Below are 27574 nucleotides of genomic sequence, written 5' to 3' on the forward strand. Positions count from 1 at the left end.
ACCAAGACTCCAGCTGTGTCTTGCTAGAGAGCGGTAACTACCAGCTTCCCATGCCGCGGCAGTCCCCAGCTGCGGCAGTCCCCAGCCTCAAAACCTTGTCGTCAAGTGACCTTTTAGCAAGGCAGGTTGCCTGGTGCCTGGGACCTCTCCCACCTCTTTCTCACAGTGACAGATGACTATGAATGAGCAAAGCTCTGTGGGCGGGGATGTACTGAGGACCTCACCACATCCTCCCTGCCTGTGGTCTGCCAGGGAGCTAATTAACAGTCTGGTTGTGGGGCTGGCTGACTGGCTGGCTGGATGCTTGCCTGACTGGCTGACTGAATGAGGGCAATAGCCAGGCCACAGATTCCAGAGGGTCCTCCTGTCCTTGAGCTGAGAACCTCAGCTGGCCTAGCCCCACTCCCTGAAATCTCACCTTTACCTCAACTGGCTAGTTTGCCCTCCCTCCCTCCCAAAGTCCTAGGGCTCCCCTTGGATTACTCGGTATAGGTGGAATGGATATCTGAAGGGAAAAAAAAGCCAGGTAATTCATGTTCTGTCTCATCACTGGGACCCCCTGGCCCTGGATTTGTGGCTAGTCAGAGACATTTGACTCATAGGATAACAGTATTAGAGATATGTTCTTTTCCTCAGCTAGAGATTGTAAACCTGTGGTTTGGGGTAGGGCACTGAGGGAAAGAGAAGAAAGGGAAAGATCAGACTCAGTGATTTTTTTGACATTGTTTTAGTGACATAAGGTCAAGCTGGCTTCAGGGAGGTGGAGAAAGAAGAATGGCTGAAATAAGCCCAAGGCTTGTCTCTTGTGGTTCAGAGACTGCTTTTCCTGAGAGGGAGGGATAATAAGGCTTGCACTAGCCTGTAGCACTGGTGTTTGGAGGGGACTTTGTTCCTATGAATCTTGGGATTTGTTTGGCATTTAGGAATGGACTGGATGCATATGTCCTGGATGGTCTTCCCTAAAGCTCCCAGAGGCACAGGCACTCTCCCAGGAAAATAGCCTGGAAGAAGGGAAGGCGATGAGATCATGGGAACCTGCAGGAGCAAGAGACCAGACATTGTTTCTTCTTTCAGGGTTGCTGTGAAGAAGGTGCTTTTCTCTCATTTTGCAGATGAGGAAACCAAGGTTCAGACAGGGTAAGTGTCTTGCCTAATGCTGGTCCCTCAACTCCAAATCCAGCGATCTTTCTGTTATCACCAATACACCTCTTCCGGGATACTTTGAAAGGGGGATGTGGCATCTTTTAGATTACTGCCCACTTAGCATGGATTTGGGGAGGGGGCTTTATATCAGAAGGAGAGGTCACCAAGAGAGGAGGGCAGAGAAGAGTTACTGAGAGAAGGCTGACTCCATGGTATAATAAAAAAGACCAAAGGAACTGGAGTCAGACCTGAGTTTCAACACTGAACTCAAGCCATTTCCTAGTCTCATCTCCCCAAGCCTTGGTTTTCTCCTCTGTAAAATGGGGTTTTTTGTGTATATACTACTTTCAGCACGGTGTGGTTGTGGGGGGGGGAAAAGTACTTTGTAAACCTTTAAACTCTATTGGCACAGGCAGGTGATAACTATGAGCCAATCCCTCTTCCCTGATGAGGTTTCTGTAGCACCTCCTCTCAGATAGCAGCTGCACACAGAACTCTGGTCTCTGTCCCTTTTGATAGAAAATAGAAATCCCTTTCTCACCCTGCAAGTCTGTGGGGGATGTGGGACTCTCCATGGGTCTCTCCCAGCCCTCTAGCTCCCAGAGGCTGAGGCTACGTCGGAGTATCTCTTTTCGTCTCTTAGCCTTTGTTTTAAGCCGCAGAGGCACTGGGGCCGGGACCCACACTGATGGCGGAATAGCAGATCTGCAGCTTCAGGGAAGGAACCAACAGGTAAACCCAAAGAGGGTTGGAGCCAGGGTAGGGGGCCAAGGTCCCAAGAGAAGTCACAGAATGAAAGCATCATAGATCTTGAGCTGGAAGGGACCTCAGAGGTCATATCTAATCCAACCCCCCCTCATTTTACAGATGAGGAAACTGATGCTCTTGGAGATTAAGTGACTTGCCCAAGGTCAAATGGGGAGGGTCAAAGAAAGAATTCAGAACTTGTCTTCTGACTGCAGAGTTAGTCCTTGTAGCATTACATGCCCTAAATCTTTGAGATAGGAATCTTCGTAACCTGGAGAGACAGGAAGAAGAGACAAGGTGAATCACTGGCTTCCTCACCACTGTCTCTCAACAGCAACTCTGGTAGAGACCAGGACAGAAGGCAGTCAGTTTGTAAACCGTGGGAGAAGAGAAAAACAGAGACTGATTAGGAACCCTCTTAAAGGAAACAGTATCTCCTGGCAGATCTCACAGCCCTGAATCACAGAATCTCCAAATTCGAACATGCCCAATAAATAGTGGTCTAGCTTTTTCTGGAGGACCTGAGCTGTGGAGCCCTGGAAGGCAAAGCAGATGTCAGGTGTGAGCTCGGATACAGATATTCATACTATTAGCAGGAAATCTTTATTCTTAGTAAAATAATGAAGTAGGAAAAGTATTGGGCTCAGCATCAAGAGACCTAGGTTTAAAACCTGACTCTGATACTTACTTAGCCATGAGAACTTGGGCAGGGCCTTTTATTAACTTCTCTAGGTTTTCTCGTCAATAAAATGGGGATAATAATCCTTGGCACAGTAAAGATTAAATGAGATATAAAATGCCTTGGAAACACTCGGTACCTGTATAGATATTAGGGATAACTGTGAAGATGTTACTTATGGTCTCTAAGCCAGGTTTGGTGATGAATCCACTTTGTTGACAAATTTCTCAGTGGCTCTTCAAAGGTTGAGGGGGGTGATGGTCAGGGATGCTTGGGGTACAAGCTAGGCTAATATGTGGGGACATTCTAGTAGGGTTCCCTCCTGTACTCACCATAGCTTTAAATCACTTTTTTTTTTGCTACTTACTACCTGAATGACCTTAGATTTCTTGATCTATAAAAAAGGAGTATTGGATTGAATAACTAGTGAGGATTTCCAGCTCAAAATCTTTAACCCTAGAATCTATCATATCCCATTTATGATATCAGGAGGGGTCAGGCCTCCAGAAGAGGAGAAAAGATGTAAGGAGAGGAGGCATGTAGGGAAGGGGAAGGGAGGTGCGGCAGAGGCCAATATGGCTTTGAGCTGGCAAAACAGCTACATCTAGTCAGAAGAGCCGTGAGTGGTTTGTGAGAGAGAGAGAGAGAGAAGAGAAAAGAAAGCTTTAGATATTGATAGGAGTCTCTGGGAGAGAAGGGGCCTGGAGAGATGTCTTCAGTGTCCAGGAGCTGCTTCTTCATCCTCTCTGCCCATTTGCTACAGGCTACCATGGCTCAGTGAACAGTTAAGGGGGGATTCATGGTCTACTGAGACTACTAGCTTCCCCTAAACTGCCTCTACACTAAAGGGGCTTTTTACAGGCAATTCGAATGACTCTTTCTGAGTAAACCTGGGAAATTTTGAAACAAAAATATTCCCCGAAACAAACGGTTGAGAGTGTAGGGGATGGGGAGGAGGGGCTGCCCAGTCTCAAAACTAATTGCCTGTTATTGCTCTCTTCACTACCTTATCATGACAGGGCATCATGGCGTGCCTTATGGCAAGTCAGAAGGTCAGAAGGAGTTCATTATTCAGACCAGGTAGCTGAGGACTCAGCTATCTGACATTTCTCCTTCCCCTTTCCCACTGAATTGACCACACATACATATACATACATACATATATGCATACACATGCACTGGGTCCAAAGAGGTTTGTGGGGACTGCTAGGTCCTGAGAACAAAGGCAGATAGATTCATTCAATCAGGCATGCCGGTCAGTACAGGCCAGTAGCCCAGGGCCTATAAAAAACTAGACTGTAAGAGAGTGACGGGATGGGGATGGGGATGGGGAGGAGGGAGGAGGCCCAATCTAATCTTGGCTCTGGGCCTCAGTTTCTTCAGCTGAATAACAAGGTGGTTGGTAATAATATCTGTCAAGTGCTTGGCACAGTGCCTGACACGTAGTAGGTGCTTAATAAATGTTTAATTTCTTCCCTTCCCCTTCTCACTCTAAATCTACGATCCAATGATCTGTAAAGTCAGCCTACATGACCTGTAAGATCCCTTCCTACTCTGACATTCTTTGTTCTGTGTGCTGGGTCTTGTGCTACTTTGGCAGCTTCTTGACAAATTTGAGGAAGGATGAGCCAAGTTTCTCAGGCTGGAAGAAGGATGCAAGGTTCTTTGAATCCATAAGCCTCTAACTACATCCCATTCTCCTTCCTGCATTCCTTTCTCTTCCAAGGTCCCTTGCCTCTTATTGTATGTACTGCTGTCTGTTCTTCATTGCCTCTCTTTCAAAGTGCCCAAAATCTGTTCATGGCTATGGCTGAGAGCACTGATTTGTACACAATAGCCTCTCCACACTGCCAATCTATGGGGTGAATCTTAAGTAAGCAGATATAGTATCATAAGACCATGAAAGTGTGGGTGACTATTTGCTATCTCCCTTCCAGACTCACACAGTCTGTCAGGAGCCTGAAACTACTTACCCATTGGTCCCAATAGGCTTATGGGATTTAGAAGTAGAAAGGAATTTATAGCTTTTTGGTCCAATCCCTCATTTTAACTTTAAGAAATTCTATCCCCAAAGCTATACACATTGTAAATAACAGAGCTGGGACATGAATCCAGGTCCACTTCTCTTTCCACCATATGATGCTGATGAAGTCTATTCATTCTTTATTCATTCATTCATATCCTGCTTCTGTTCTGTGTGACCTTGATTAATCCCTTCCCCCTTTTGGACCTCAGTTTCCTCATCTGTAAAATGGTAGAGGGATGTTGGACTAGATGATCTCTAAGGACCCTTCCTGTTTTAAATCCTGTGATCCTATGACTATAACCAACATTTTTTAAGCGTCTACTGTGTTTAAGACATTGCGCTGATGACACAAAGACAGGACACATCCTGCTATAGGAAGTTTATAATAAAATTAGGAAGGAGATAAAGACACATCCACAAGTAACTGTGACACAAGGAAAAATGTAAAGAAGAGTGTAAAGGAAGTGTCCAGGTAAAGTATTTTGACAAATGGGAGAAAGGAGAAATCAAAGGAGACTTTCCTATGAAAAGTAGGTGGGAGCCCTGGGGGCCTTATCCTGCTCTCCTTTCCCCCCAATTCTTTGCAGTTTCAGGCAGACAAAAAAGGATACTGAGCTCATCAGGAACTGATTGGTATTTCTCAATGTCAACCTGAGTCACACATAGGAGCCTGTTCCCCTCCCGGACAGCTCAGAAAAGAGACAGGAGACTGAATAGAAAGAGAGTAGAGGCTTTGGAGCCCTAGGTATGAAGAGGAAACCAAAGAAAGCTCATTACAATGTTCCCTTTTGGGAAGTCCCTCTCTTTTCAGCTCTTCCCCTTCTAAGACATCCCTCTTCTCCCCTTTCTTCCTCTTCTGGGGAGTCCCTCCCAGCTCATCTCAGCCCTGTCGCTCTTTTCACCTTGGTACCTCATGTCAACAACGATTTTTGCTCTAAGAGGCTTCACTTCTTCTTGCCCTTGGCCTTCTCTTTTCTCCAGAGGCCTCTGAGCTTTGAGGCCTTTTACACTCTGGGGAGGGGCTCAGTAGCCTGGACTAGACTGGGATTTGGGAGCTGATGGCTTCCCAGTGAATACCCAGAATACAGAGGCCACATGATATGATGGAAAGGTCATGAGATCCGATTTATAAGATCTGAGCTATAATCCTAGATCTCACATTTTCTGTCTGTACAGTCTTGGACAGTTCATTCTCCTTCCCTCAGCCTCAGTGTCTTCTTCTGTAAAATGAGGGATTGGATTCAATGGATTCTGAGATACCTTCCAGCTCAAACTCTATAATCTTAAGATTCTTCAATAGAGCACCAGCCCTGGAGTCAAGAGGACCTGAGTTCAAATCCGGCCTCAGACACATAACACTTACTAGCTGTATGACTCTGGGCAAGTCACTTAACCCCAATGGCCTCGAGATGAGGCCCAATTCAAATAATACCTTCCTTGATGCCCACAGCTAGAAGCAACCTCACCCTCATTTGATCTCTTATAATCTATGTGCTAAGGTCTCTTCTAGCTCTGACAATCTATGATTCTAAATATAGCGTTCTCATGGTGGGTGTGTGTGTGTGTATTCTGCTGCCTCTGATTCAGCTGCAAGTACAATACTAGGCCCACAGGACAAGTTCAGCACAGACTACTCACAGCCAGAATCTACCTTTAGGTAGACAGGAATCTGAAGCCTAAGCCCCTGAGTCTGGGCTGCTGAGTAAGCCAGAGCCTATATGGTCTTTGGAGCAGTTCAAATGCCTAATGATACTAGAATAATAACAGGTCCCACTTCTACGCATTTAAGGATTCTCCATTGTTTCCCTCAGTAAGGAGAAACTAAAGATATTGAAGACTCTTGTTGAAATGCAAACCCTCCTGGGAAGGAACCAGAAAGCAAACTCCTTTACTTAACTCATGGAGGGCAGGGACCATTTCATATTTTTCTCTGTAATCTAGTACTTTGCCTGGCTTAGAGATGCTTAATTAGTGCTTATTGGTTGAGTTATGGGCCATGTTGTCCTTATTGGTCCTTCATTCTCAAAGAGGACCAATGATATCAGGAGGGTGACATCTTGACCTGCAAGTGAATTGGATTGAAGTGAGGCAGAGCTGTACAGGCCATAAACACCTAGGAATGAGTAGTTTGGAAGAGGGTTTCCAAAGAGCCCAGTGAATAAGAGTAAGGGTCTTAGGGTGGAGGGAGAGAGGTCCTGAGCCTGGGGAAATGCAGGGGAGGCCCTTGGGGAGCCAGAAGGCAAGGAAATAGAAGGATGTAAAGGTAGGGGATAGGGTAGGGAGGGAGAACTTTCCCCATCATGCTGTCCTGGCAGGGCTTCCTCTAGTGTATGGGTCATATTTAGAAGGTTACAGATGGAAAGGACCTTTGAACTTCTAAAGGCCCAGAGAGTTCATATGCACAGTCAATCAGTGACAGCTCCCCTGCTCACCCAGGCAGCCATTGTCACCCTGCACTCCCCCAGTCCTCTTGGCCAGCAAACAAAAAAGGCTGCAATTCTCAATTGTTTTCCAGGCTTTCCTTTGGGGTCAGCATGTGCCCTGGTCAACTTGGCTGGACCATCACCTTCCTCCTGATACTCCACTGCAGTAAGTGTTTGGCTTAGATGGCAACCTGTCTTTTACCTGGGGGAAGGGAGTAGAGTTGGGAAGAGGGAGATCCTGCCCATCCTAGTCACTGCTGGAGGGAGATGTGTGTGGGTGCACCCATAATAATAATACTAACCCAAATCCATATAGTACTTTAAGGCTTATAAAACACCTTGCTCACAACAACCCCATGAAGTAGTTGTAAACATTCTTACTCCCACTTTACAGATGAGGAAACTGAGGCTCAGACAGTTTAAGTGATGTGACTGACCATGATTACCCAACTAGTCTCAGGATGTAAATATCTGGGAAATGGAAAAACCCTTCAGAGGTCACCTAGTCCTTTCCCCTGTCTCCAAAGAGGCCTGACCCTAAAGTAGCCAAACCCCCAGAGAATTGTCCTATTCCGAGATCTTTCCTAGGTAGAGGACATCATAACCTGTTTGACCAGCTCACTCCAATGTTTCTGTCCTGATGATCAGGAAAATTCTTCCTTTGGTCTGATTCCAGGGTCTCACTTAATAATACTAAACCCTAGTTAGACTTGGAGTCCACAGGATCGTTTCCTCTCCTTATTTGATCAGTCATCATTTGGCAACTGCAGGGCAGAGCCCTGAAATAGATATTCAGGGAAGATGATGAAGGAAAAGAGTTTCAGGTCCTTGGGGAACTAAATGAATGCAGAAAGGGTGAATAAACAAGCATCCAAACAACAGACAGAGCATTTATTACACATAAATGCATGTGGACACATAATGGAAGGACTCTAGAACATAGAATATTAGGACTTGAGGGCCCTTAGAACAGAATGTAAGACTTAGAAAGGACCTTAGAATAGAAAATGTCAAATATGGAAAGGGACTCTTGAACATAAAATATCAGGCTTAGAATGAACTCTAGAACATGGAACGGTAAAATTCAAAGGGACCTTAGAACATGGAACACAGAAATTGAGAGCAGGAAGAATTGTAGGCCCTAGTTAGAAAGAACCTTGGAAACAATCTATTCCAAGATCCTCATTTTACAGATGGGGAAGATGAGGCCCACAGAGGGGAAGTTACTTGCACAGGGTCATACAGAAAGTTAATGGCAGAGCCGGATTTAGAAGCCAGGTGTCCTGACTCCCAGTTCAGTGTTTTGTTTTGTTTTTACACTGCATTGCATTTCCCCAATTAGCACAAAGTCCCTAAGTGCTAAACAAACAAACAAAAGGAAAGTGAGTCAGTGGAGGGATATAAATGGGGAGAGAGGGATGGAGGGTGGGGGACAGGTAATGTGTTGTGCATGGGGCATTCCAGCAGAGGATTATGATATATGTGAAAGCCTGTAGGCATCTTTGGAGCTAGCCTATCACACATAAGTGTGATTGAGTAGTGGCGGGGAGGGAGGAACTGTAGAGGGGACCAACTTCTCTGCCTGTAACTGACTCCGTGACATTTTACACTGATTCGTTTTTTTTTTTTTAAGACTCAGGGACACAAATAGCATAGCCTGGGCAGGAAACAGATGTCACACTTTTTATTTTCCTTTCCTAAATAGACAGCCTCTTCCCCAAGACTGCTCCATAGGGTTAAGTTGTCCATCCACCTTCCTGTTCCTCCTAGGGCAGTGGTTCTCTGGGCCATAGATATTGTTGGGTCTTTTTTTCCGTCATATCTGACTCTTTGTGACCCCATTTGGGGTTTTCTTGGTGTTTGCCATTTCCTTCTTCAGCTCATTTTACAGATAAGGAAACTGAGGCAAACAGGGTTAAGTGACTTGTCTGGGGTCACACAGCTAGTAAGTGTCTGAGGCTAATTTGAACTCAGGAAGATGAGGCTTCCTGACTCCAGGCGTGGACATTCTCTATCCACTGTGCCACCTAGCTGCCTCTCCTATGTACCAGGCACTATGCTAATTGCTGTCAAATATGCCACAGAGAGCATTCCTGCTTGATGATCTCTAGGGTCCCTTCCTACTTCGAGATTCCATGATAACAAGTAGGTAAATGGTATGGAACAGACTTTGTAGACACATATGCAGAGGGAGTTCAGAGCAAGGGGAAGGACCATGTAGGGGGTCTTTAGTTGGGGGAGGCTTCTTGAGGTAGATGACACTTAAACTAAGCCTGGAAGGATGATTGGTAGGCATTGGAAAGACTTTCAGGTGAGGCATGCACATAAAGACATGGAAATGAGAAACATAGTATGTATGAGGTCAAGAGAGAAGCTTGAATACCCTGGAGGATGTGGGAGTTGTGAGAAACAAGCCTGAATGAAATCATACAACGCTAGGGCTGGAAGGGACCTCAGACATCATGCAATCTAAACCGCTTCATTTTACATGTGGGGAAACAATTTACATATTGGGGAAGTGGCTTGCCCAAATTTACCCACTGAGTCAGTAGTGGAACTGAGGTGAGTTAGAACCCAGTAGGCGTCTTTACTCCCAGTTCCTCCCTCTCTCCTTGGGGCATCAAAGTCAGTTGGAAAGAAGGGCCCCTAATCCATGCCTAAGGATCCCTGCAGACTGCACATCGACTTAATTTTTAAAATGTAATGTTATCTATGCTTTATTGTATTTTAATTTATTTTGTTAAATATTTCCCAATTACACTTTAATCTGTTTCAGACTGCACTGGAGAGTCTATAGCGTGTTTGACATATGCTGTCTCGAGGTAGATTTGGGTGAGATTGTGGAAGACTTTTAATGGCAGGATAAGAAGCTTGAATTTAATTCTGTCAGCAGGAGGGAACTTGAGAGGGGGAAAGATGTGATGACAGATGTGCTTTAGGAAGATAACTGGCTTCAGTGTGTGAGACAAATAGCAGAGAGGAGTCAGTCAGGGAGACAGAGAAACAAATGCTAAGAAAACATTCTTTCCTTAAAAGTCATCAAGGTTCTTGGGAGATGGAAGTGGCAGTGTGATGAGCTTGTGGAAACCATTCACATTGTCTTGTATTTAAATACAGAAGTGGGGTAAATGAGAATGGAGCTCAATAGCTAATTGGATGGATGCTAGGGATGAGGAAGAAAGATCTTCAACTCCTTCATTTTATAGGGAAGGAAACGGAGGTCTAGAAAGGTCCAATGACCTGCCCAAGGTGATACTCTTTGTAAATGGCAGATCCAGGATTCAAACTGAGTTCCTCTGACTCCTAAGTGAGATCTTTTCCTATTAGACCACACTGCCTTCTGGTTTTGGCCTCATGTGAGAGGCAAGATGATAGTACCATCAAGAGGAGTAGGCAATGCTCACAGAATAAACAGCCTCCCATTCAAGGCCCTCTGCCATCTGGCCCCTATCTCACTTCATGTCCCACTGCTTCCCCATTGTGGACTCTCTGCTTCATATTGGTCTTTCCAGTGTCCATCTATAGTATAGATTAGATAGAGAGAGAGATAGATAGAGAGATATAGATGCATAGATACATAGATAGATGCAGTTTCCTTCACCTAGAAGGCCCTGGGCCCTCACGCTATTGGGTATATAGGAAAAACCATTTACCCAGAGGGTAGGAGACATTGATTCTACTTCTGCCTTTGCTGACTGTCTCACCTTGGACAGGTTGCTCTGAACATGGTTGCCTTTGGTATATTGCAGGGCTAGAGAATTTTTTAAGAATATGACTCTGGTTAATTTCTAGAAAATCCAAAAAGCAAGAAGGAAGAGATGAAAGGGGATGAATGACAAGAGGATGAAAAATAATGACAGTGTAGGTTCCTGCTTGCCATAATTAAAGGTGGGCTACATGGAAGGGGGAGTATAGTGGGAATGCCATTGGCCTTGAAATCAAGAGACCTAAGTTTGAATCCTGGCCCCATCTCTCAGTCTATGTATGACTCTGAGAGAGGCATTTCCCCCTCACTAGGCCTCATTTCCCCAAATGGAAAATGAAGGAGATGGACTTAGATGATCTGTAAATTCCCTTCTAGCTTTAAAGCCTATGTTTCAATAGTACTTTGTGCTTTTCAAAGGGCAGCCCTCACAACAACTCTGAGAGGGTGAGTGGTACAGATATCTGTCTCCATTCTGTAGATTAGGAAACAGTCTGGGAGAAGTGAAGTGATTTTTCTAAGATAACACAGCCATTAAGTGTGAGGCTGTAACTTAATCTTACATATTCTAATCCTCAAACCAATGCTCAGCCAGGGGTCTATGGTGATCGGGTGCAGGAGGGGTGAGGCCTTTGGCAAGGCTAGGGGTGGGGTTGGGAAAGGAGGAATAACTTTTGGAGAAGCTGGAGGTTCAGAGAGAATTCTAAATGGAGGAGCTAGGCTAAAACACTGATTCAAAATCATTCAAAGTAAGGAGAAGGATGAGGAGATAGGAAGAGAAAGATCTGGGAGGTGGGGTTGAGTGGGAGGACATATAGGTGACATTCAGAGGCTGGACTCAGGCCATTGAGTAAAGGACTCAGGGCTCAAGAAGTCAGAGAATTCTTGCGTTCAGATGCCAGGAGCAGGATGTATTGTATTGGTAAGTCAGGTGAACTTTGGGACAGCAGTTTTGATCTGAGGGTGCAGAGGATGACCCTGAGGCCGAGCCAGGACAGGACCCTGCTTCTCCGGGAACTAAGAGAAATAGATCTTAGCCTAGACTTAGGGGGAAGGTTTGGGAGGGGAGTAGCCCAACAGAATTATGACGTCAGAGCTAGGGCTTCTGACAAGGAAATTATGGGACAGACAGCAGGAACCACTCGGGAAGAAGTGCTTTAAACCTAGGCCAAGTTAACTTCAGGACTGCACTTGTAACTTAGCTCAGCTATGTGAAGTGTCCCTTCCCCAAGCACCCCTTAGAAAATCGGGCTGTGCATTTTAACTTCCTATGTGCAGGACACCATGAAAAGTAGAACCTTGGAAGTACAGGTTTCATAGAATTTCAGGGCTGGAAGGGATGTTAGGAAGCAGAAGATTTGAGGTCAGATGCTCTTTTTTGACAAGTGAAGAAACTGAGGCCCAGAAAGAGGAAGTGATCTGCCAGCGTCACTCAGTTCTATAAGTAACAGCACTAGATTCAAACCCAAGTCTTCTGATTCCAAGTCTAGTGGACAGGGTGGGGAAAATCCCCCAGTCCCCAGGGAAGAAAAAAATGGTAAAAAGCCATGATCCCAGGACCAGCCTGGCCATGGAGAAGAGTCCTCTTTCTATTTCATCCTTCCAGGGGTCCAAGGGCAAGCTTAGGTTGGTTGTGGCTTCTTTCTAAAGGGCATTCCCAGGAATTGCCCTATTTTATCACTTACAGATAGGAACCTGTTGTGGAAATACAGTACATCAGATCTATCCCTTCAGCTTCAGGCTCAAACTCCCAGGAGAGAAGTGGTGGCTCTAAGTGTCCCTGTAGGGAAGAATGATATTGTAGGAGAGCAGAGATGGCTCTAGTTTGAGGGTGGAGAGAGGAAGAGGTGCCAGTGAAAGACTCAGCAAGAAGGGGAATAACCAAGAAGGGGTCATGGTAGAGAGATTGCCCAGTGAACGACAAAGCAAGACTATAACCCCCAACTATTATGAATGGAGATCCCACTGGCCCAGAGGGAAAAAAAAATGAGACCATTATGGGGCATGAAGAATTGCTAATTAGCCCTGGTCAGGTACCTCTCTGAGACCAAGTTGCCACCTCTGTAAAATGAATGAGTTATACATGATGGTCATTCAAGCTACTTTTAGCTCTGGCATTCTGTGTTCGCTATACTAAGTTCTTTTCCAGCTCCAACATCCTATGTTCTAAGGTCCCTTCCAGATCTAACCATCTATCTTCTGTGTTCTAAGATCACCTTCAGCTCAAATGTTCTAAGTTCTATTTGTTAAGGTTCCTTCCAGCTCCAGCATCCTATGTTCTAAGGCCCTTTCCAGTTCCAACAGTCTATCTTCTATGTTGTAAGATCACCTTCAGTTTGCATGTTCTAAGTCCTATTTGCTAAGGCCCCTTCCAGCTCCAATAGTCTATCTTCTATGTTCTAAGATCACCTTCAGTTTGAATGTTCTAAGTTCTATTTTCTAAGGTTCCTTCCAGCTTCAACACACTAAAATTCTAATCCAGGCTCTATATTTCACTTTGGCCTATGAAAGCCAGAAAACTTAAACTAATAGAAATCAGTGCCATCTCCACTCCTACCTTAACCACTCCCTACCCTGTGAGTTCCCAGTGATGCTCCTAAGCTCTGTCTCTAGAAGAACCCGCACAGAACTAACATGCTGAGAAGATCTAGGCTGCTTCCTGCCAGCTGCCACTCTTCTCCCCTTGGGAGCTTCTAGGTCCAAGAAGCTGGGAATTGAGGAATCAACTAGTCCCCTTCCAAAATCACAAGGGGGATGTGAGTTAGAATCTCCATGACAACATTCTCCTCTTTCCTCCCTTCCCCATTCTAACTACCCTAGCATCTGGCTACCAGGACCTCATCTGCTATACAGATTACATCCAAAACCTGACATGCATCTTACAAGTGGATCCTGGCCAGGCACAGACCTCCCCTGACCTCACCATTGAGTGGTAAGTGCCAAGGATTAGGAAAGGAGAGAAGGGGTGAGGGGTGAGAAAGACAGACAGAGACAGAGAGAAAAGAAGAAGGAGGAGGAGGAGGAGGAAGAGAAGGGAGGGTGGAAAGAGGAGGGAGGGAAGAGAGAGAGAGAGAGAGAGAGAGAGAGAGAGAGAGAGAGAGAGAGAGAGAGAGAGAAAGAGAGAGAGAGAGAGAGAGAGAGAGAGAGAGAGAGAGAGAGATGGATGGGCTGGAATGATTTGAAATTCTTTTCCAGTTCTATAAGACTATGGACCAAGTTAAGGGTAAGGTGAGGTGCTGGTGGGACATCCAAGTCAAGGGAATAAGCAAGGAATGTTTCATTTTTGTCTTTGTATCCCCAGTGCTTGGCATATAGTAGGCACTTAATAAATGCTAATTGATTGATTGGTACTCAGCAGGCAAATGAAATGAATTAAATACACTCAATTATGATGTGAGGTAAAGAAGCATGAGGAGGGAGGCAGCCCCTTCCACCTTTGGACAGATCTAAAGGCTAAGAAGTTACCTTTCTATCAAGCCCAAATCTGTCTTTCTACAACATCCACCATTACTCGTAGTTCCCCCTGCCCCCAACCCTTCCTCCTTCCATCTATGGGCCCAGCAAAACAAATCAAATCTCTTCATTGGAAAGCCCTTCAAACACAGGAACACAGCTTTTCTTCTCTAAACTAAACACCCCCAGTAACTTTTACTGATGGCATGAACTCAAAGCCCTTCACCTGCCTGGTTGTCCTCTATTGGACATCTCTCCTAAAATGTGGCACCCAGAACTGAACAGAATGCTCCAAATATGAATTGCCCAGGGCAGAGGACATAAGGACTTGACATTACACCCCCCCCACCCCTTTTAATGCAACCAAAGATTACATCAGCTTTTCTGGCTTCCATATTATACCCTTGACGCATATTGAGCCTAAAATGCCCTAAGACTCCCTGGCTCTTTTTTTTTTTAATAAACTACTATATCTAGCCATGCTACATGGAATAATGAAATTTTAGAACTTTACAGATCTTCTTGTTTCAATACTCCTTTTCCAAAGGAAACCAAGGCCCAGGGAGACGAAGAGACTTTTCTAAAGTCAAACCCAAGTCTTCTGCCTCCAGATCTGGTATTCTTTTCAGTAAACCATCCCATCCCCCACGATGGTCTGGAAGCCATGCCATATGAGGCACAGTTACAGAACCTGGACAAGAGGAGAGTCTGGGATGGCAACAATGGCTGTCTTCAAATACCTAAATGGCCATCATGTACTGGGGGAATTAGGTCCTAGTTCTTCCCTGTAGAACTAAGGAGACTTTACAGGGAAGCAGATCAGTATAAGGAAGACCTTTCCCCTGACTGGCATCATCCATTAAAGGAATGGGCTGCCTAAGGAGGTCATAAGTTCCCAGACTCTGAAGACCTTCCAGGAGAGGCTCCATGCCCACTTATCAGAGATGTTCCAGTGGGATTTCCTGCTTCAGGTGGAGGTTGGGCTATATAACACCTCTGAGGGCTGTGACTTTATGATCCTAAAACACATCAAGCTGCTTGCAGATTGGGAGATGATTGGAATTGTTTCGTTGTTGTTGAAGGAATGATCCCTATGGGGAACTGGAGGAATTCGCTAACTCTTGTAGCTTCAACCGATCTACCTACAACCACACCCATATGCAGTATACGTGCCACATGAATGTGTATAAACTGATGTCAGATGATGAATTCAACGTCACCATCACAGACAAGCTAAGCAACAGTTCCAGTGAGGGAAGACACTTTATCCTGGCTCAGAGCAGTGAGTATCGTAGTGGAAAACAGTGACATCTCTGTTCTCGTTCTCTCTCTCTCTCTCTCTCTCTCTCTCTCTCTCTCTCCCTCCCTCCCTCCGTCCCTCCCTCCCCTCCCTCCCTCCCTCTGTCTCCTCCTTTGCTATTGTCTTGACTGCTTTCCACTTCCCAGAAATCTACCCTCCACCTCCCAAACTCCTCCTTGCCATGTCCTCCCTGGATGATGCACTATCTACTGAACCTTTCTTTGCCTGACTTCTAATGTCCTGTCAAAACTGACCTGTCCTGTGGCCCACTCCTTTGGGACCTTGATCTCAGCTTTGAGCTGATATCCAGCTAATTCCAAGACATCAATCCATATTACCACAAATAATAGCTTATCTACACATCTTACTGTTGGTGAAGCACTGTCCCATCCATTATGTTATTTGATCCTCAGAAAAATACCATGAATTAGCTAATGTAGGTCTTCTCCTTGTTTTACAGAGGAAGAAACCAAGTTTCAGAGTTAAGTGACTTGACCAAGATCACACAGCTAGCAGATGGTAGAATCAAGACTCCAACCCTTAGCTTTTGCCACTTACTAGATATAAGAATTTGAACAAGTCACTCTACCACTCTGTACCCCATCAATCAAATAAGAATGGGAATATTTGTGTTAATTACTTCATGGGGATGCTCAGACGATAGATCTTTGTCCAAAATTTACTAGCTGTGTGACCCGGGGCGAGACACTTAACGTCTGTCTGCCTCAGTTTCCTCAACTGTAAAATAGAGATCATAGTGCCTACCTCCAGGGTTGTTGTGAGGATCAAATGAGATAATATTTGTAAAGCATTAAGCACAGTGCCTGGCACATAATAATGCTTGTTACCTTCCCCTCTTTCCCTCTCAAGGGCTCGTAGATTTAGAGTCGGAAGGAGCCTTAGGGACCGTCTAGCTAATCCAAGCCCCTCATTTTACAAACAGAACTTGAGGCTTTGATAAATGGATAGCCCTAAGTAACACAGGTAGAAAGTGGCATGGTCAGGATGTAAAAGCAAATCAAATGGCCCTTCCATGAGATTTTGTCAGCAGAAGGAGAGGTGGCCTATAGCCTGGCTCTGCCCTATCTCATCAATTCTCCATAAATTGGAGATTACCCAGGAAAGGGCAACTAGGGTGATGAAAGGCCACATAAGGATCAGTGGATGGAACTGGGAGTATTTAGCACAAACAAGAAATACAGTCTTCATATGTTTGAAAGGCGTTCAAATAGAAGACAGATTTATTCTGCTGGGACCTCGGATGGAGGGGAAGAGGCCTGGGGGAAGAACTGAAAAATAAGGAGAAAGACAACACTTTCAAGCACATTGGGTGCCCTGATTAGAGTGATGCAGTGCAAAGAGCCCCGGATTTGGAATCAGAAGACCCGAGTTCAAATCCTGCCTGTGCCCCAATATATACTACTTGTGTGACCTCAGTTTCCTTATCTCCAAAGTGATGGGATTATACTAAAATAACCTCTGAAATCCCATCCTGCTCTCTAAATCTATGAGCCCATAGATACTTCTCTTCTTCACAAGGGAACCTGCAGTTGAATCAGGGTTTGCTGGAGATAAATTGCCTTAATCTGGGAGTTCTTAGCCTGGGATCTACAGAGTAAGTAAATAATAGATTTCAGGGAGTCCTTGAACTTGAATAGAAAAAATAAATATTTATGTGTATCAGCCTCTAACTGAAATTTATTATTTCCATCAATTATTTGAAGATGTTATCATGAGAACCTGGCCATCATTTTCACTGGACTGTCAGAGGGGTCCAAGATACCCCTCCAGAAAGGTTAGGAACCTCTCCATTAACCCAAAGAGAGGACCAGAAATCCACTAAGTAGTTGTGACTTATGACAAGAATTTTTCCCCCTCCAGGCCCCAGTTTCCTACTCTATAAAAAGAAGGGGTGGGCCTAGACAATTTCTAAGGCTCCTTCTAGCTCTAACTATATGTTCTATGTCCTAAGGTCTCTTCTAATCTTTTGTTCCTTATAAGACTCCTTCCTTTTCTCTTCTATGATTTAAAAGGTAAAGATGGAGAAATAGATTTGAAGACCTGGGTTTGAAATTCCAGCTGTGCTTTTTCATTCATTTATTCTCTAAATGATAATGCTCCTACTGTGTACAGAGCACTATGCTAGGCACTGAGGGAGATATACAAAGTCTAAATGTTGTATATATAGTCGCTGCCCTCAGGAAGGTTAGGGTTTAATAGGAATATAAGATAACAGAGACAGCTAAGCTACACTATTACAAGAAAAGCACTTTAGGGAATTATAACCTAGTCCTTTGTGAAGATTTTGAGTGGGAAGGTTATTACAGACAAGGGAGTATTTGAGCATACTTGAGAAGAGGAAGCTTTTCGGTTGGGATTTATGACAGATAGGAATTCGTCAAGCAAATAGGAGAAAGGACGACATTCCTGATTTAGAGAACGGTATGTAGGAATGCATGATGATGGAAAAACACATGGCGATCTGGCCTCAGACCAAACACTTGACACTTACTAGCTGTGTGACTCTAGGCAAGTCACTTAACCCCAATTGCCTAAAAAAAGCCAAAAAAACAAAAACGTATGGCATATAGAAGTAGTGCATTTGATTGAGTGCTGGGCCTGAAATCAGTAAGACCTGAGCTCGAATTCAGTCTCATACACTTTATAGCTATGTGATCCTGGGCAAGTCCTTTGACTTTTGCCTCAGTTACCCCAACTGTAAAATGGGAATAAAAACGTCTCACAGGGTTGTTGTGAGGATCAAATGAGACATTTATAAAAAGTACTTACTTAGTACTGTGCCTGGCACATAGTAGATGCTATGGAAATGCTAATTCCCTTTCCCTTCCCATCCCTATATTCAGAGGGCTGCAAGTTACCCGGTATGTCTATGGTCTGCATGGAGCACATGAAGGAAAGTAAAATGAGATAAAGTTTAAAAGGTAGTATGGGGCCAGGTTGCTCTGGGCCTTGAATGCCTAGCAAAGAAATGTGACTTTTATTCAAGGGAGCCATGGAAGATTTTTGAGAAGAGGGATGTAAATAATTTTGTGCGCCAGGAAGATTTTTGAGAAGAGGGACGTAAATAATTTTGTGCGCCAGAAGAATTAGTCTGGCAGCAATATGTGCCTCACATGGGAGGCAACTAGGGTGTTATGCAAAGAATCCTGGATTTGAAGACTGAGGACCAGATGTGAATGTGCCCTGATTTGGGGGATTCCCTTTCCCTCTTTGGGTCTCCATTTTCTCTTCTGTAAAACTGAGGGAGCTTGGTCCAGATGATTGCTGAAGTTTCTTCTTGCTCTGTCTTAGGAATCCTCTGACTCTGTTCCTTGTCTATAAACTTAACAACTACTCTGAAAAACACTTTCACATTTTCACATATAAAGCACTATGAAAACATAAGCTAAGAAACAGGAAAAGGTCCCTTCATTATTGGAACCTGTCATCTGCCTGGGCCAGGCCCCCACACACAGGGACATTTGCCTACCCATCAGGTGTCAGCATTTGGGGGTCGAGAGACCAGAGAGAGGGAGGATAAGGACACCAACACTACAGCTTCTCCACACGGTGAAAGACCCATGAGACAGGTAAAGGAAAGTGCCAGTCACAGGGGAGTCTGCTTTGCATTTGGGTTTTGTTACCTAGGCCTCTAATCTGGGTCCTGTGGTTTTGAAGTTTCTGAATCTTGCTTTTTTTTATTTCTTTTTTTTTCTCTCTCTCTCTCTCCTCATTCTTCCTCCCTCTGTGACCCCACCCCCACCCCTTACCAAAATCACGGGTAAGGAGGCTGGGGCCAGGAGACCAGAGCCGGAAATTATTTGTAGCATGCTGAAAGCCTCCCGCTCTTTCCTTTCTTAGGCTCACAAAAATAAAGCACATGCATGTTATCATACTGACTGGTGTCCTTCAATGTGAGCAAACCCAGTGTATGAACATCTAGATGAACTTTTCCAATATTTCAATAGATTTGTGATTTTCAGGCATAGGGATAAATGTGAGTCAAGGAATAGGGATGGAAAAACATAGGGAGTGTGGCAGGGAATAGGCTGTGAGTTGTTCAGTTTGGTGGAGGCATATGATACGTGGATACATTGTGAAGGCAAGTAATAAGAGACATGGTTCCAAGTTATGGATCCCAAGCGTCCATAATGTGAGATAATTGTCCAGGTTCTCCCTTGGGTGAGACACTTTTGTTCTTTGGGTTTCAATTTCCTCATTTGTACATGAAGCTATTAGTTTAGAAAATCTCTAAGTTTCCTGCCAGATCTAATGTTTTATTCTAATACTGCAGTTCTCAGAATTTTTGGCCCTTTTACAGTCTTAAAAATTATTGGAGACCCCAAAGAGTTTTTGTTTACATGAGTTATAGTTATTGATATTTACTGTATTAGAAATTAAAACTGATACATTTTACATTTATTTTTTCTTAAAAAATAATAAACCCACTAAAGTTAACATAAATAACATATTTTTATGAAAATAGCTATATTTTTAAAACAAAAGAAATTTGTTGAAGATAGCATTTTTTTTTTTTACATATTTTCACAAATTACTTAAATGTCTAGCTTGATAGAAGACAACTGGATTCTGCATTCAATCTGTTGCTCTATGTAGTCTTGGTTGAAATATGAGGAAAATGTGGCTTCACAAAGATATGTAGTTGGAAAAGGGAGGAGTGTTTTAATAGGCAAATAACATCTTGATATTTGACCTTGCATTACACCACGAAAGGATCTTGGGGACATCCAGAGGTCTGCCAACCATACTTTGAGAACTGCTGTTCTAGTATTCTATTTTCTAAGGTCTTTTCCAGCTCTAAAATTCTGGTTAGTAAGTTCTAAGGTCCTTTCCATCTCTAACACTCTACTGTAACCCTGCAGGGTGGGGAGCCTGTGACCTCGAGACCACATGTGGCCCTCCAGGTCCTCAAGTTCAGCCCTTTAACTGAATCCAAACTTCACAGAACAAATTGGCCTCAAGGCCATGGGCTCCCCATTCCTGCCCTAGAGCATCACCTTTCACATATGTATTCCCTTTTGCCCCCACTTAGGTCATTTTGAGGACCAACACCATAACTCCAGAGCCCCTATCAATGTGCTTTCTTTTACCAACCAGCCAGAAGACACATTAGTACAAACAAAAGATATTTATTCAAACAACATAGCCAATAAAATGATAAGAGATTACCCAAATGTGCACATGTGGGTACATTCTCCCATGTGTTGCTATGCTCCCAGTGAGGTAGAGTAAACACACACATAAGGAAAACCTTTCACCTGAGATGGTATAGAGGGTAGACTTAGAGGGGACCATTGATAAGAGCATGGATGAAGAAACACATACAAGGAACCCATTTAGCAAAAACACACTAGAAGGCACACACATAGGGAATGGTTGTGGGGGCAGTGCAACTCTGACTTTTGACACTGAAGGACTAACGATATCCTCTGGTGATGGCTTCACTTAGCTCTGTGTGAGGTATCATTGTGATAATTTCGTGGTTGCTACTGATCATGCCATCTCTGCTGGTGTTGTTCAGCTGGTTGCTGTTGGGTATCTGTACCAGGCACATAGTCACTAAGTTCCTTTGGGCTAACAGTTTCTGAGTGCCATCTGAAAGGAGCATCAGTGATGAGCAAGCCTGTACCTGAAAAAGATAGCCTAACATCTCTTTAGCCATAGCCCAGCTAAGGGACTGAAAAACAAGACTCTCAGGCTAAGATTAAGTCTTCTAACTCTTTGGTTTGTTTTTCTTTTATAATTTTTTCCTTATCTCATTTATTTCTTTTTTTTAAATTTTATTAATTTATTTTGATTTATCAACAATCACTTCCATATGCTTTTGAATTGAAGGTTTTTCTCCCCATTCCTCCCCCCCACTCTCCCCAAGATGGTGCACAATCTGATATAGGCTCTACATTTACATTCCTATTAAACATATTTTCACATTAGTGAAGTTGTAAGTAAAAATTAAAACCCATAGGAGGAACCATCAGAAAGATGAAACAAAACTCAACAGAAGGTAAAAATAAGTGATAGCGATTCTACTTCCATAGTTCTTTCCTTGGATGTGGACAGCATTTTCCATCCCAAGGCCTCTGGAGATGTCTTAGATTCTTGTAATGCTGAGAAGGGTTCAGTTTAACAATCTTAGTCATTGCATAACATGGCTGTTATTGTGTACAAAGTCCTCTTGGTTCTGCTTACTTCACTCAGCATCAGACCATACAAGTCTTTCCAGGTTTTTCTGAAGTCAGCCTGTTCATCATTTCTTACAGCACAATAGTATTCCATGACATTCATATACCACAACTTGCTTAGCCATTCCCCAATTGATGGGCATCCTCTCAATTTCTCTTTTAACTCTTTGTGTCTGAGGATGAATTTCAGTCTATAGTCCTAGACAACTTTTCTGACAAGGTTACACATTCCAAAACTCCTATTTATCTCCTTATGAGGGCCCTGTTCTCTCTCAAAACCCAATTTAGGGGCTTTGCCCAACAGGCACTTGTGGAAACTAGGCTACATGATCCACTTACTATATTCCCGAAGTCCTTGTTGACTCAGCATGAAGACGAATTTGAGCCAACATAAAAGATAGGCAAATGAAGCCAAAGTCATCGACCTCTACCCTCAGAACTGCAAGGTCAGTCAATCAGTCACTGAACATTTATTAAGCACCTACTATGTGCCAGAGACTCCTCTCAGTGTTGGAAGAGGCTCCAGAGATCATCTTATCCAATCCCCTCATTTTTCAGAAGGGATAACTGAGACCAGAAAGGTTAAGGTGATTTACAAAAAAATTACTGGTCCCACAAATTGTTTTGGAGGCATGAGCAGGATATCCCTTTAGCTCACTCTTCTGTTTGGCATTTAAAGTCATTCAGAATCCTGCTTCCCCCCTTCTTTCCAGGCTGGTTACACATCCCAGCACTCTATGGGCCAGTCAAACTGGCGCACTTGGTGTTCCTCGTATGTAACGTTCCATCTTATGTTGTGGCTGGTCCCCATTCCTGAGGTCCTTTCCCTCCTCACTTCTGCCTGTTGGAATCTCTAGATCCCTTCAAGTATCACCTGAAGTGCTCCCTCCTGTAAGAGGTCTTTCCAGACTCCTCCAGTTCTTTTCTCTCCCTAACACCTCCCTGAAAGTCCTTTGCATTTATTTTGTATATATTTTTCACTCATTTATATGTATATGTTGTTTGTTCCCCGAAGACAGTAACCTCCTTAAAGGCAGGTCCTTTTTGCATTTCTATGGCTAGTATCTACCCCTCACAGTGCCTGGCACATATTGAATTGAGTTGAAGTCACTAAGTGTTTTCCATCTATCTATGAATATATGTTTCTTTCCTCACAGTTAAGCCAAATCCCCCTTTCAACGTGACTGTGGCCTATTTTGGAGATTACAACATTTCCTGGAAAACCCACTATGAAGATCCTCGTTACTATGCATTACAGAATAAGCTACAATATGAGCTTCGCTACAAAAAACAAGAAGACTCCTGGATGGTAAGAAGTCTTCCAGAGAGAGTGGTGATTGTCTGATCACAGAATCTAGAATGTCAAATCTAGGAGCCTAGGATTCAATGCACTTCAACATGCATTTATTAAGTACTGGGCTAGTCTCTGGGGACATAAAGACAAAAATGAAACAGTTCCTGCCCTCAGGGAGAGTGCATTCTACTGGGAGGTCTCATGTGTACACAAAAAAGTCAATACAAGATAATTGAGGAGTGAGAAGGTACCAACAATTAGAAGGATAAAGAAAGGCTTTGAATAGGAGGTGGCATCTGAGGTGAACCTGGAGGGAAGCTAAGGATTCTGAGGTGTATGTGAGGAGGGAATTCATTCCAGTCTGTGCAAAGGCATTGAGGTGGGAATGTCAAATTTGGGGATCAGTTATTGTGTCAGTTTGGTTGGAATGGAGGGGTAGTGTGTCAAGGGAGGTAAGATGAAACAGTAAGCTGAAATAGTCTGGAAAGATAGGTGGGAGCCCTGTTACAGAGGACTTCAAATGCCAGACTGAGGAGACTTTATTGATTCTAGAAGCAATAGGGATCCACGGAAGATTTTTGAGCAATTAATCAGTCAACAAGAATTAATTAAGTACCTTAAGAAGGCAGAAGGGCCTGTTTTGTAAGGAAGTGGGGATTTCCAGAACACTTGGTTTACTCTGGAAGATTGTTACCTTGTTTTGACATTTCGTTACACCTTCCGAATATTCTTCAATGGTGAGAACCAGTCTCACGGGGAAAGTAGGTAGGTATAGTGTATGTGAAAGTGACTTACCTGAAACGTCATGGTGGTAGCAGAGTCAGGACTAGAACCCAGCAATCCTGACTCCAGCCTAGGGCTCTTTCTCTATGCCAGTAAAGGAAATATGAAGGACAAGAACTTAACCTGTGACTTCATTGATATAGGGAAATTCCTAGTGAGGAAATTCCTACTCTACCAATGTACCAACTTTCTCCACAACTTTAGTCTTCAAGAGCTGTCTACAGCAACTCTAAAAAGTTCAGTGACTTGCCCAGGGTCATGTAGCTAGTACTTATAAGAAGTGAGGTGACTTGAACCTAGGTGTTCCTGGTTTTGAGGTCAATGCTCTATCTACTATATCATACCACCTCAGAATGTGAAGGAGGAAGGATGTTAGCAGTTACAAGAACCTGCATGTTCTCTACCCTCAGACACCTTCAGAGATTAACTAGCTGTGTTTCAGTACGAGCAGTACCTTTAGCAGGGGAGGGGGGCTGGATTGGATGAGTTCTTGGGATCTATTTCAGCCCTGTAACTCTACTTGCATGTTTGGGCAGACTCAGAAGGCCAAGTTCATCCCAGCCGACTTGAAGTCAGTATCACTCCTGCCTTTGGAATTCCAGAAGGGCTCAGTTTATGAAATACAAGTTCGAGCTCAGCCTCAGCCATCTTCACTCTACAGTGGGGTCTGGAGCGAGTGGAGTGCTTCCGCCTCCTTCAGGACCCAGCCAGCGGGTGAGTATGGAGCCACTGGAGCCCCTCCCCCCTCCCCCAAGCCAGGAGCACCATCTTCTGGACCATCATCCTGACCTTAGCCTTTCTGGGACAAATTTTCTGAGTTCAGAAACTCCAAGACTCTTGAAGTATGCTTCTAATTGTTTGGACCCCAATCCATCAGCTGATCAGGCATCCAGGTAGTCAGTCAGTCAATCTGTCATTCGCTCAGATTGTTATCTGTCAACCACTCTTTAAGGCTGCCAGGCAGCCAGTAACGAATTCAACCACTAAGTCAGTCATTTATAATCAGTGTTAGCTAGCCAGTCAGTCATATTACCAGACAACTATCAGTTCCTTAGTCAGCCTCACTCACTCATTCACTCACTCACTTACTCAATCAGCCAGCCAGCCCTTCCCCTCAATCAGTTATTCACTGTCATTGATCAGTCAGTCAGCCAGACAGCTTATGAGTGAATGAGTAAGTAAGCTGACTGTCGATTCTGTCAAGAACATTTTCCTAGTCCTGACTGTACTGAAAGCAGGAATAGATACAATGGGCTAGCAGGTGGAGGTCACACCCAGAAGACAAAACGTAGTATAGTCTAACTGAGAGGACCCTTAGGTAATAAAAGACCTCTGTTCCCAGTCCTGACTCCTCTGTGCTTTCATTTTCCTTTCCCATTACTTTTCCCCATCATTCTTCTTGTCCAACCTTTTCCCCATTCCTCCACACCATCCTCTTTCCTGAGTTCATGGGAAGGCCTTGAATTCTGATCCATTTCACTTTGTTCCCCATGAAGAAGAAGAGAAAACAGAATGGTCCTCTTGGGTATTTCCCATCTCCTTCCTCGTGGCCATATTTGCTTCTCTGGCTGGATGGAAACTGACACAGAGGTGAGAAAGCCAGGGTCCCTTGGAAGGATGGGGGTGGGATGGGGGACAGGAGATGGGGAAAGAGCTAGCATAGATCAACTGATAAATTAGTGGATCAGTAAGCATTTACTAAAGACCTACTATATCGGGCCCTGGGGACACAAATGTCAATGAAACAATCCCTACTTGCAAGAAGTTTATATTTGGATGGGGGAGACAACAAGGACAAAGATACGTATATACAGAATAAATACAAGTAAATAAAAACAAGGTAGTCTGGGAGGGAAGGAACTGGCAGTTGGAGGTATCAGGAAAGACTTCCTGGGGAAGGCAATGCTTGACCTGCTTCTTGAAGGAAGAGGGATTCTGTGAGGACAGATGAGGGAGTGCATTTCAGGAATGTGGTAGAGTCAGTGCAAAGGCCTGGACATGAGAGGTAGAGTGTGTGAGGAGCACAGAGAAGGCCAATTTGGCTGAATTGCAGAGCTTATGATAAGGAATAATGTCCAATGAGGCTGGAAAGTTGGCCAGGCAATGTCGTGAAGGGCTTTAAAAGATAAACAGGGGAAATTATATTTGACTCTAGAGGCAGTATAGAGGCTTTGAGTAGAGAGAAAAGTGGCATGGTCAGTAAAGGAAAATAAATCCGTTTGGATGATGGATTCAAAAGAGAGGCAGCTGAGTGAGTAGAGGGAAGGGGTCAGATGGAAGAGGTATAAAACATACAGATTTGGCAACTAATTGGAAATGTGGGGGACAGGAAAGTGAGATGTTGAGCATAACACCAAGGTTATAAAGCTGGGAGGCTAGAAGAAATGTGGGAAGAATGTTTGGAAAAGAGGAGGGCTTGGAGGTAAAGAGGAACACATTGAGTTTGAGATATCTCCAAGACATTCTGTTTGAAATGTGCAACAGGAAACAGTGTAATAGAGAGGAGAATGTTAGAGCTAAAGGAGTCTTAGAGGGAATTTAATAAAAAAAACAGTAATAGGGTGTGTAACATCTGTATCATGCTTTCTAGTCTCCAAAAAATACTTTTATTCATGCAAAGAGAATTTATTAAGTAAGCACCTACTATGTGCCAGGCACTATGCTGGGTGCTGAGGATACAAAAAACCAAAATAATCTTTTCCCTCAAGGAGCTTACATGGGAAGAGGAAGGAGGGGGAGGTGTTAGTGGAAGGGAGAAAAAGAAATACAAAGAGATAAAAAATAGAAATAAAGGAATTGAGGGAAGGAAATGACACAAGCAACAAGCAGGTCCAGGGGAGGCTTCCTGTAGGAGGCAGGTACTTGTGTCGAACTTTGAAGGAAGGCTAGGGATCCTAAGGTAGAATTGGGGAGGGAGTATATTCAAGGGCTTTGTGCAAAGTAGACACTTAATAAATGTTTGTTGGAATTGAATTGAAAAGGGCATGGGAGGTGGTAGGGAGTAAGAACTTACATAGTGCTTACGAAGTGCCAGGCACGGCGCTAAGCACTTTTTAGAAATGTCACCTCATTTGAGCCTAGAACCTGGTCCAGGTTCTTTCATTAACTTTGAGAAAAATCCCTTCCCTTCCTCGGGCCTCAGTTTCTCCCTGTGTGATATAAATGGGTTGGAAAAGGAAGAATCTCTAAGGTCCTGTCTTTATCACCCTATGGGTCTAGACAAGGTTCATTTCCATTTGAAAGATGAACATATGGAAGAGCACTGGCAAAGACCACTCACCTGTGTCCCTGTAAATGAACCAGGATAGGCCAGCAGAGAGATCATTAGCTCCTGGGGATTTGATTTTTTTCAACTAAGAAAGATATTGAATGGATATTAAGCAAGTCACATGTTAAGCCCATGCAGGTATAATGTAAATTACAACCAGATGTGTCAGAAAAGAGTAATTTGTATGCTTTTTTTGGAGAGACCAGCATCATGCAGACTACTTTGATCCTGGAGGGTAGAGCTGGTCACTTCCTCAGGGCTGGTGAGACTGGATACTATTGGGCTTCTGTGGGAGTGAGGTTGGACTGGCCAAGGCTGATCCAACCTATTATGGGAGAGTTAGAGGCAGCTGGGCTAAACCAGTCCTCTGTGGGAGTGAGACTAGGCTGGCCAATCCCTCTGTGAGGGAAGGGTCGAGCTGATCCAAACTATTAGGTGGGCTGGCCAGTCCTTTAAGGTGCCAGGTAATCCTTCTCATGAGTCAGGTGCGGCTGGGCTAACCAATCCTCTGTGGAGGCGAGGAGGCTCTAGCAAATCCCTTTTTGCACATAG

The 27574-nt window shown here is 44.0% G+C and overlaps 1 protein-coding gene across 7 annotated transcripts in view; it reads left to right on the forward strand.

The window, feature by feature from the left end:
- Positions 1-254: 254 nt before the first annotated feature.
- IL21R (interleukin 21 receptor) overlaps positions 255-27574 on the forward strand; it is a 51825-nt gene continuing 24505 nt past the window's right edge. For 2 of the 7 annotated variants that reach the window (XM_021006294.2, XM_078152522.1), the window contains exons 1-7: positions 924-1137; positions 7111-7184; positions 13542-13653; positions 15257-15456; positions 22835-22986; positions 24291-24468; positions 25251-25344. In XM_021006294.2, coding sequence (XP_020861953.2) covers positions 1028-1137; positions 7111-7184; positions 13542-13653; positions 15257-15456; positions 22835-22986; positions 24291-24468; positions 25251-25344 — 920 coding nt within the window. In that variant the 5' untranslated portion in view covers positions 924-1027. Of the gene's footprint in view, positions 527-923; positions 1138-1593; positions 1876-7110; positions 7185-13541; positions 13654-15256; positions 15457-22834; positions 22987-24290; positions 24469-25250; positions 25345-27574 lie in introns of those variants that run through there. The other 5 variants (XM_078152521.1, XM_078152523.1, XM_078152525.1 and 2 more) reach the window with 4 other exon arrangements.

The sequence above is a fragment of the Phascolarctos cinereus genome, unplaced genomic scaffold, assembly GCF_003287225.1.
Source record: "Phascolarctos cinereus isolate Bilbo 61053 unplaced genomic scaffold, phaCin_HiC Scaffold_4;HRSCAF=312, whole genome shotgun sequence".
Classification (NCBI taxonomy): domain Eukaryota; kingdom Metazoa; phylum Chordata; class Mammalia; order Diprotodontia; family Phascolarctidae; genus Phascolarctos; species Phascolarctos cinereus.